Raw genomic sequence first — 10,188 nt, forward strand, 5'->3', positions numbered from 1 at the left:
CTCTTGTCCTAATTGTCCCACAAAAACAAACAGAGCATCTTAATCTCACTAGAAAAATAGGCTTTAAATTATATTATTGCTGCTCTTATCACTTAGAAGATCTATCAATGGCTAAGAAAAAGCAATGGGATCTGTGAAATCAACCCCACCACCACCCACTACATAGCATAGTTTTTAAACCCGGCCTGGTGGCTGACCCGGTCTAAGGCCTGAATTTCGGGTTTTGACCGGATCATCGGGTTTTGACTGGGTCAAACGGGTCGGCCGGGTCAATTTCTATTTTAAAAAAAATTCAAAACGACGTCGTTTTAATAAAAAATAAATAAAAGTCAACGGGTTACCACCGGGTTTTTTACCGGGTTTTGCCGGGTCATTCGGGTTTCTGGGTCAACCCACCGGGTCGTCCGGGTCACGCCGGGTCATGCTTACCTTATTTTTTCATCAATCCAGCCCGGTTCCAGCCCCGGATCAGCCGGGTCCCGAGTCAACCCGCCGGGCCGGACCGGGTTTTAAAACTATGCTACATAGGCTCTGTATCTTTTGTGATGAGATGAGTCCCTAAAGATGCATTGCCATGCACATATGAGTTGGAGAGTGACCAGCTTATTTGCAGTGCAATCTTGTGTGTGAATTAATATAATTAATTACACGTGGTTAACCTTTTTTTTTTTTCAGTTTCTCAGTTACGATGTTTACGTAAACCGATTAAGTATAAAGCAACAACACTACCAGCTTAGGAGCACCATTGTGTTATCATCATTAAATATATATATATTGCTTTACGATGCCAAAAAAAATATAGCTTGAGAATAAAATTTATGTGTTAAATAATTAATGTTAGGTAATATTTGAAATTAACAAATATTTATTTTTTTAGGTTTGGATACTCTCTAATATAATTAAGTATTTATTTAAGAAAATATATATTAATATTTTTAAAAAAGACTAAAAATAAAATGTGACATAGAGAGTGGAGATTAAAAATCTCCTTTTACAAGGATCTAATGATTTTTTATAGCCAATTCTCTTTCTTTCTTTTTTTATAATATTCTAACCTCTTCTCTTTTACAAAGAAATATTTCTGACTTAATAAGAGAAAAATATCTTTTTATGCATGTGGACTTAGTGTTTGGCTAAATTTAAGGATATCAAATCTAACAACTTACTAAACATATAAATGTTTAAACTCAATACTTCACTAAATTTTGAAGTATTAGGTCTAATAAATTTTTAAATTCATATATGTTTGGATTTAATATTTATCTAAACTCAGCACTCGTACTGCAAGACTCTTGAATTATCATATTTATTCTTTTAAATAAGAATTCAAATAAATAAAAATAAAAACATAACATTACACGTGTATCCATCACTTTCAATCATGCCTTTTTTTCAAAGCATATCCAAGTTTTGTGTCGTGATTGGGGAACCTAACCTTTTCTTGATAATTTTAATCAGCTAAGAACATTTAATGGACATTCAATATGATTATAAAATGACAGCCTATTCTCTTCTTCCTGTTTTTTTTTTTTTTTAAATACGAACACAATATAAGATTCAAAAAATATCACCCCAATTACCAATTGCATGATACATGCATCATTAAGTTGTTGTATCATATTTTATTGGCCAACACACAATTAAAATCCAACCTAATCTTTGTCATTATAAAAATGTAACCTTGATATGAATAATTACCTAACAAATTTGTAAAAAAATTTGGACGAGTTCCACCCTTTATAACCATTTCTTGAGCTAATAAAGAATTGGGCATAGTTGGAGAGCTCATGGAATTATAGATCTGTTCACAGTTTAGAGTGACTAGACTTGGTCACTAGTCTAGTAGGTTAATGAGTGACTTTTATAATTACCTATAAAAAAACAAGTCCCTGTTAGAATAGAAAATCCTCTTATACTCAAGTTAGTAAATACAGAAGGAAAAGAGTATGCATATTAAAATAATAATGTGAAGAGTAAGAGAAAATACGTGGAGAGAGTAGCATAGTAAGGTAAGTGATTTGTGTGATTTTCTCTACTATTCTTAATAAATTTATGTATTGCATGAACTTGTTTTTTTATCCTGTCATTTTTTATCTAACTTATTTCATAATATGAGATATTTATATATTTTTATCACGTGAGCTTATCTAATATAAACTGAAAAAATAATGAAGAGCTACCTTATGGTGAGTAAGAAAATGAATTGCTGGTTGTTTTTTGTCTTGCTATTAGTGAGAAAATTGATGCTCGTGAGTGAATGACGAGGGAGGTAGGTGTTCTAAGATGAGATATTCTGGCAGGAAATAGCCATAAATGAGAAAAGATAATGCTCCGTGCCACTGCCCTGCACAAAGAATACGGTGGGCACCTCACTAGTGGGTAGTTGTGAGGCGTTGTAGTGGCCAGTCGTGCAACCATAACTTGTGCAAGATGCTCGAGAGGAGCATGAGGAAGTATGTTAGCAAGGGAGGAGCATAGGTTTATCTTTTGGTTTGAGACCCATGTGTATTATTTTATTGGGCCGAAAGGCGCAACATTAGCTTCTTGGACAATTATCTATCTATCCATTTGGGCCTGGCCTAAGAGAGAGATTTGTTTTCCGGATAATTCGATAGCTTTTTATCTGTTTATTTGGACCAAGTCTCTTCTCTCTCTCTCTCTTTTTAAATTATGTTGGTATCATCACCACGTAGTTGAAATCAAGGCAAAATGAACCTGACATATTGGGTTAAAACATGTAAGATGGGGGTGTATGCTAGAATATAACTCCCATGCTAATATCGTGATATCACGAAGTTCTCATTCGACGATGGAATAAATCAATGAAAAAATAAATGTTTTTGAAAAAAAAATCATATTAAACAATATATGTTGAAATTGATTATATATGTATAATCTAATTTTCTTTTCTCCGTTCGAGTCAAAGTCTTCTGAAGTCTTTGGTAACTAAACATGATGAACCGCCAGGACGAGAGACGCAACAACAGACAAGGGACTAGTTATCATATTAAACAATATATGTTGAAATTAATTTTGAAGTCTAAGAAGCTATAAAAGTGAGTTTATTAAAAAAAAAAAACATGCATGTAATGATTTAATGATTATGTCATCTTTAAAATCTCTAGAATAATTCTAAGATTAGTATAAATATGAGTCACGAAACAATTACAATCTAAGTTCAAGTCTCGTCATACTTCCTTTGTTGTTAGAATAATACAATGAGATGTGTATTCCACCATGTTTTCCTACCTACTTCCACTCTGTTTTTTTCCTTTTATTTTTCTTTTTCTTTTTCTAACATGGTATTAAAGATAATTTAGTGATGTTTAATAGACTAGAGCATGTGTGTGTGTGTAAAATGAGATTCCAAAAGCAGACTCAGAACTGAATAGATGGAAAAGTGATGCAAGAAAAAGTAGAGGTGTAAGCTGATGGATTGTAACAAGAATTGGAAATCTAATGCCAAGACAGAGATAAAAGAAGTAGTGCAAATTGACAAGTCCACAATGAGAAGATGGATCCTTGCATAAAAGAAGAAGTGGATAAGATAAGTCATGTTGAAGTTGCTAAAGAAAAGAAGATCAAGGTGGCAATAAGATGGCATTAGCTAAACAAGACGATAAAGATGACTTGTTAAGACAAGTGATGCTAGAATGATTTTTTTAAGACAAGCACTTTCTCAACCAAGAATTCGAGAAGAATACTGAAGATTATTTGAGTATTTAAGTATTGTTTATTTTTATATTTTAAAAATATTTAAATTTTTATTTGAAATTAATATTTTTTTATCATTTTGATGTGTTGATGTAAAAAATAATTTTTAAAAAATAAAATATATATATTATTTTAATATATTTTTAAATAAAAAATATTTTTAAAAATAAAATAATTGCTACTACCATTACTCTTGTAAACACGGAATTAGTCTTTTACCCGTTCCACGCTGTTTATGTTCTAGGCATTTGTTTCAGGTTCCGTCCCCAAGTCACTGGCTTGTCCTGTTCTTGAGTATATGAAGTATGTGATGCTTGAAGCTGAAGGGGAGAAAATAGATGGCTGGAAACAGGTGGTGGTAGTGAGCTTCTGAAAAACGAAAAATATCGAAGTTTATGAGGAAATGTCGTCAGGCTCTCTGTTTTTGTGGGAATGTGCCAAGACATTCTTAGATAGATACACGAGAAAGATATAATTCTCATATATTCTTAGAAAGTTGTATAAAAATACTCACAATAACATGCATTCTGAATTAAAGGTAAACTAATAAGAAATACTAATTCAATTTAATTCCATAGGTATTTCAAATAATATAATTAAATATAATTATTTTGTTTAATATTTTATTCAAAAGATAATAATTATAATATATTATTAATTGAATTTAAATTACGTGTATAGAATTCAATTCCATTGATTATTTCATTCCATGCAAGCTGAAAAAGTTACAAGATCTAAAGATGCTAGGGACAAATTTCATTACCATTTTCTGAATAATGCTTTTGTTAAGCACCAAGTAGAAAATTCATTTATGTTGTTGATATGATATGTGCTTTCATTGTTTTAAAGCCTCGAACCATTGGATTATGAGTGTACTTGTGAAGGATTGTGACTGGACTGCGAGTAACACCCCATCATCGAGAGGATTTGTGCCTCACCATGGATCCACTATTGGGCCTAGGGCTTGAGTTCCTCATCACCAAGCCCATGACACAAGAATAATCCCAGTGCTCTAATCCCCTCCAAGCATCACAACTCGTCAATTTCTCAGGCGGGGCGTTGACTATATAAAACAGAAAGAAAACTCTGTTTATTTTTGAAAATACTTGTAATTAAAAAATATGCTAAAAATAAATTAACACACCAATTATTTATATGAGGTTTAAAATCGTCTAACAAAAAAAATAAAAAATAAAGTAGAAAAACCATTAAAATCCAAAATTAACTATAAAAATAATCAAAATAACAAAAAAAAAAAACGATTTTTGGGCTTGATTTGCGTGTTTTTTGAACCTTATAAAACTTAATGTATAAAATCATTTAGTAAAATTAGAGTCTGATGCAATAATTAAATCTAAAATTATAATTATTTTTATTAAGTTACATGTTTGATATATTCGAGCTTCTTCACAAATTTAACCTCGTTTATCTTTTTCATAAATATATATGCAACACATTCCATTATTAACTTACAGTTTTTTTATATGGGCTCGGAGAGTCAAACTTTTTGTGAGCTCGGACAAAGCATCTGACTTCTTATGGGCTCTAAAAACTTCGAAGAAACTCAATTGAAGCTAATAAATTTAGGAATAGATGAAACTGAGCAATTTCAGTATATGGCATGTGGAAGGGGAAAATTCATTTTAAAATTAAGGACTACGAAATGAACATATCATCCAAGTCTTGCCTTGGTGATCATGGCAATGAGAATTATGCAAGATCTGCCCATGATGAATTCAGAGTTGAAGCTCTGCATCGAGTAGCCTACAGGGCTAATAAACTCGGGACATGGTCTACGAAGGTAGCTGATCATAAAAAAAACGAGGTACAGCAGTACTGCTAAAAAACGAGGTACAGCAGTACTGCTCATAAAAAAAAAAAAAAAAACGATGTACAGCAGTACTGTGAGCATTCCGGTGCCCATCCGAATTACTATTTCCTGGAATTGAATAATCCAACAAAACTACTGCCCATGAATACCAAGATTTGCTAGTTGCAGATATCTTGAAGTCCCTACTTGGTGCCCCTAAAACAAGACCAAGGCTTCGGATGCTTCTCCCCCACCCAGAAATGAAAATACAATTCCGATACGGGATCGAGCGGAATTGGAGTTTATAAGCCTTGATTCCCTTTACAGGCTAATAATAGGAAGGGTAGCGTTCTTTACCTTTATACAGGAAGTTGGATATGGAATTAAGAAACCCTTAGAAGTGTGAAGCAATATCTAACATAAATAGGCTTAAATTGGAAATGAGACTGATGAATTCATTCCTTCATTAAAAATAAAGAAAAAAACGTATCAGCTTACGATCAAATCAAAATAATAGCACAAGGAATTGAAGAGGAAAAAAATGCCCTATGTTCGCTAAGATCGCAAAAAGAAACTGTTGCATCGAAAATTCAAATCTTCAGTTCCCTAACCAATCAGCAACCTATGCTCCGGTCTTCAGGCCATCCAAACTCCTCCAAAAATGTCAACACAACTCCATTTGACCAACCAAAACCAGTCTGCATTACCACAAGAACTTAAAATCAGTACAAATGTATGTAAAACAAGTATGCAATCCTTCCATGCTCGTTTTCGAGTTTCATACAGTACCTGGGGTATGTATTCTCCACCACCTCCGAATGCTCCACACTTTCGCACATCATATTTTTCATGCATTGCCCCCGTTTTCTTGTATCCAATGTAGTTGGTTTTGATCCACCTCACAGCTATGTCTTCTGCCAATGACCTTGCTTCTTTTAATCCAGATCTCAGCAAACCTTCAACTATCATGTGTTGAAGTGGAGCCCAGCCATTTGGAAAGTCCCTGTTTTTAAAACTTCTGTCAGGTCGTACAATATTTGCATAAAGACGGTTTTCCATGTATTTGTAAGAGGTTGGTAGACACAAAATTATGCCACAAAGACTTCTAGGAGTTAGGCTTTGTAACGACAATTTTTACGTTAATAAGTTCCAGATAAAGGAGAAGGTAAAGACAGATTGCTAACCATTGCTGTCCCGAATTTATTAAAGAAGTGGCAATTCCAGCAGCATGAACCAGGCCTGAACTTTGAAAACTTCTCATGACATTCTCCACCAAAGCAGCATCTTCACATTTGTGATCAAAATCAAGACCATTTTCAGTATTCGACTTATAAAAGGAGAGACAATAGAGGTTGCATTTTCAGGGTTCTAGGAAGTATAGCGTCTGATAAATTGGGGAACGGGAGCATCACTAGTTTTACATCATTTAACCATCGTCTGTCCTTTAGAATCAATTCTGATGACCTGCTAAAGGTTTTAAACTATCAGAACTATCTGCATGACAGCTTGCTTATTCCAACTGTTATGAATAACTTGTCCCACTTTTAGACTTAACGAGTTTCTGTTTTCCATTTAAATCAGGAACTTTAAGAGCATCAATAGGGTATCGATTGTGGCATATGAAAAGTAAACTGAACTTATTAAGCAATAAATTTTCAGCTTTATACACTTGGAATTAAAAAGGTGAATTCTATATATCTAAGTAAGAGTGATTAAGTTAACTTTAATGGTAATTCTCTTTATCATGCTCATCATTTGTGCAGATACTTGAAACTGGACATGGAGAGTCATAAACCTGAATGGAACAAATCTATCCACAAAGGAATAAAGTTCGAAGCATATGCGTTCTGATTTTGGTTACAAGCTTGCCATGTTTCAGATTCCTGAAAGTATGAAATCAACAGAAATCAGGAAAAATCAGAGAAATATATAATTATCAGATATTGGCTCTTAAAGCACATGCACGAGGATAAAACCTTGCATATAGTGCCATTAGTGAGTCTGTAATCGAGCCACTGTCCCTTCTCGGCATCCCAGAAAACAGAATTGATTGCATTTTTTCTTGCTTCAGCAACTTCCAAGAAACTCTCCATTGTGCTTTTGTTTCCGAGGACTTTCGCCAAAAAGGCAATATCTAGTTCCATCTAGAAAGGTAGATACATTAATTAGGTGAAAACAACTACAAACTTCAGCTTTTCTTAGTAAGGTAATTGAATCATACCTTGAGTATGTAAACATTTAAATCCACAGGTAAAATTGATGTTGTAGACAACGTAGTGAATTCTGAAGTATTCCTGTCACAAGCCAAATAAAGAATAGCAAATTTATTTTCCATTTCTTCTAAACTTCAACAATTACAACATTCTAATCACTGGCATTATAACTAAGCTGGTAAATAACTGAAGAAGACCGGTGACATTAAATAATTTCTTTGTTATTTCTCAACATTGACATTATACTAAATAATTTAATGCATGCAAATTTTGTTAATGTGCAAACATTACCTCATCCATCTTGTGCTAAAATCCCATCCGGATTCAGCAGCTGAAGCCACATCACGGTAAAATTGTTGTTTCTCAGAATTTCCAAAGAACTTGGAGGCAGATTCCTTATCCTGTTAGAGCAAATAAGTTCACGCATCGCAAATCTTAAGTTTCTCCAATATAATTTAAATGGAACAAAATCAAATAATTCTAAGGTACTTAGCCAGAGGCAAGAACGCACTATTGTAGAAGATTCGGGCCTGGGTTTGTTCCAAATCGCATAATACCGACTTAAGTTGTGATTGAAACCTTGAGCATCCTGGATGGTGACCTTATGTATCTCTACAACAAGAACAGTAATGTTTACAAAATCTCAAATAACAAAAGAAAGAATATATATATAAAAAAAAAAGGAAATCAAAGGGTACCAGAGTTCCAAAAGGCATGTTCTTCTAGCAATGCAGGAAGAGCCTTTCTAACCAATTCCACATCACAAGTCCTATTATATATCTCATAAACCATTGCACTAAGGAGGGGAGGTTGGCTGAAAAAAGTACGGAAACTTATAGTTTAATTTCAATCATTAAGCACACGAGCACAACTAGATTCAAAAAAGAAGGCAAGGTTATTTGAGCTTGAAAGTCTTTAATTTATCATAAGAGCAAAAAAAAAATAATGGAAATGAAACAGGACGAGCAGCAAAGGGAAAGTGATGAGTTCAGTGATCATAAGAGCAAAAAAAAAATAATGGAAATGAAACAGGACAAGCAGCAAAGGGAAAGAGATGAGTTCAGTGATGGAAACCACCCAATTCTTATGCAATTTATCAAAGAAGAAGAAGAAGAAGAAGAAAAAGGAAAACAAAGAAAAGATGTAGATTTCAATGTGGAAAATTTGGCAGGTAAAATATAGACAAGCACTCAAACAATTCTAGACAAGCACTCAAACAATTCTTACACAAAGAAAGAGGTAAAAAGAACAGAGAACAATAGGTAAAGGCAACAGCTTAAAAAATGCAACAAACATACCTTCTGTTGGTGTAATAGGCCCTTGCACCATTAAGAACATAACCATATGTATCCACAAGGAAAATGAGATTGGTCACAATTGCTTTTGCAGTCTTATACATTTTACTCGCCAGCAAGCCCCTGCATGATAAGCACTCTGTCTATATTATTCTCACCATAACAGGATGCACCTAACCAAAATTCTGTTGTCCAAGAGTAATGTTATCTATCCCGAGTAAGTTCCCCGATAACTCAAACTAAGAGGATGACATTATTTGTGTGATACTCATTCAGGATGGATATTTGGATAAAAGAAAACATGACTAACAAGTGACACCATTATCAGCTTTGCATAAAATTATTGACTAACTTATGAAAATAGTTCAATGAAGAGAAGTAAATGCTTCTAGCTAAACAACCATCCAAAACTGTATAGCAGACAGCAACAATGACCAAGGGAAAAAAAAACATGAAAAACGTAAAAAAGGAAGTGCAAAAACAGTAACTTACCGAATTACCCAATAAGAATCCCAATAATAAACCTCTCTAAAACGCGAACCAGGCACAACCACTGGCTCGGGCAAGGGAAGTAAAGTGTGTAATTCAGAGTGTTCGAGGACCCCATCAGAGACTTTTCTACTCAAATTCTTCCATAAAGCATGGACCTCAAGAGCCCATGACCTCACTTCTGGGTTCTTCACCTTAGGCAAGAACCCTTCTGGTTCAGGAACAAAATCCACTGGATCATAGTAAACAAGATCATCCCCTGCATCATCAAAGTAGGTTGCGATAAACACCTTCAAATCTTCAACTGAAACAGTCCCGTTTTCACCGCTTCTTGGTAGCTCATCAAAAGCTTTCTGTGTCTTTGATAGATTGAATTTTAATGACAAATCAACGTAAAATTTTGGGTCAAAGTCTTCCTCTCCAAAAGTCCTGAGCGCAGTTTCTTGGACTCGTTCAAGAAAGGTAACTAAAGGTGTCGTTGCTGCTACAGGACCTGTTACACTGCATTTTGGAGACATACTTGTTGCAAGTGTCATTGTTGCTAGAGACAACAAAGAGAGAGAGAAAAGATTAAGGTTTTGTTGAGCCATGTCTGAAGGGTCGGACACAAGAAAGGTGTTCATGGCGGTGGTGATTGCTCCTATATATATATATGCATGAAGAGGGA

At 34.1% G+C, this 10,188-nt stretch overlaps 1 protein-coding gene across 2 annotated transcripts in view; it reads right to left on the minus strand.

Annotated features, from left to right (window-relative positions):
- Positions 1 to 5,917: 5,917 nt before the first annotated feature.
- LOC105124225 (probable trehalase) overlaps positions 5,918 to 10,188 on the minus strand; it is a 4,465-nt gene continuing 194 nt past the window's right edge. Inside the window, exons 2-12 of one of the 2 annotated variants that reach the window (XM_011024151.1) lie at positions 9,525 to 10,188; positions 9,036 to 9,155; positions 8,436 to 8,551; positions 8,249 to 8,349; positions 8,029 to 8,138; positions 7,746 to 7,818; positions 7,501 to 7,668; positions 7,320 to 7,407; positions 6,709 to 6,808; positions 6,314 to 6,527; positions 5,918 to 6,222 (exon numbers count right to left, since the gene is read on the minus strand). In XM_011024151.1, coding sequence (XP_011022453.1) covers positions 6,139 to 6,222; positions 6,314 to 6,527; positions 6,709 to 6,808; positions 7,320 to 7,407; positions 7,501 to 7,668; positions 7,746 to 7,818; positions 8,029 to 8,138; positions 8,249 to 8,349; positions 8,436 to 8,551; positions 9,036 to 9,155; positions 9,525 to 10,144 — 1,794 coding nt within the window. In that variant the 5' untranslated portion in view covers positions 10,145 to 10,188 and the 3' untranslated portion in view covers positions 5,918 to 6,138. The remainder of the gene's footprint in view (positions 6,223 to 6,313; positions 6,528 to 6,708; positions 6,809 to 7,319; positions 7,408 to 7,500; positions 7,669 to 7,745; positions 7,819 to 8,028; positions 8,139 to 8,248; positions 8,350 to 8,435; positions 8,552 to 9,035; positions 9,156 to 9,524) is intronic. The other variant, XM_011024150.1, reaches the window with a different exon arrangement.

The sequence above is a fragment of the Populus euphratica genome, unplaced genomic scaffold (assembly GCF_000495115.2).
Source record: "Populus euphratica unplaced genomic scaffold, PopEup_1.0 scaffold4.1, whole genome shotgun sequence".
In the NCBI taxonomy this organism is placed as follows: Eukaryota; Viridiplantae; Streptophyta; class Magnoliopsida; order Malpighiales; family Salicaceae; genus Populus; species Populus euphratica.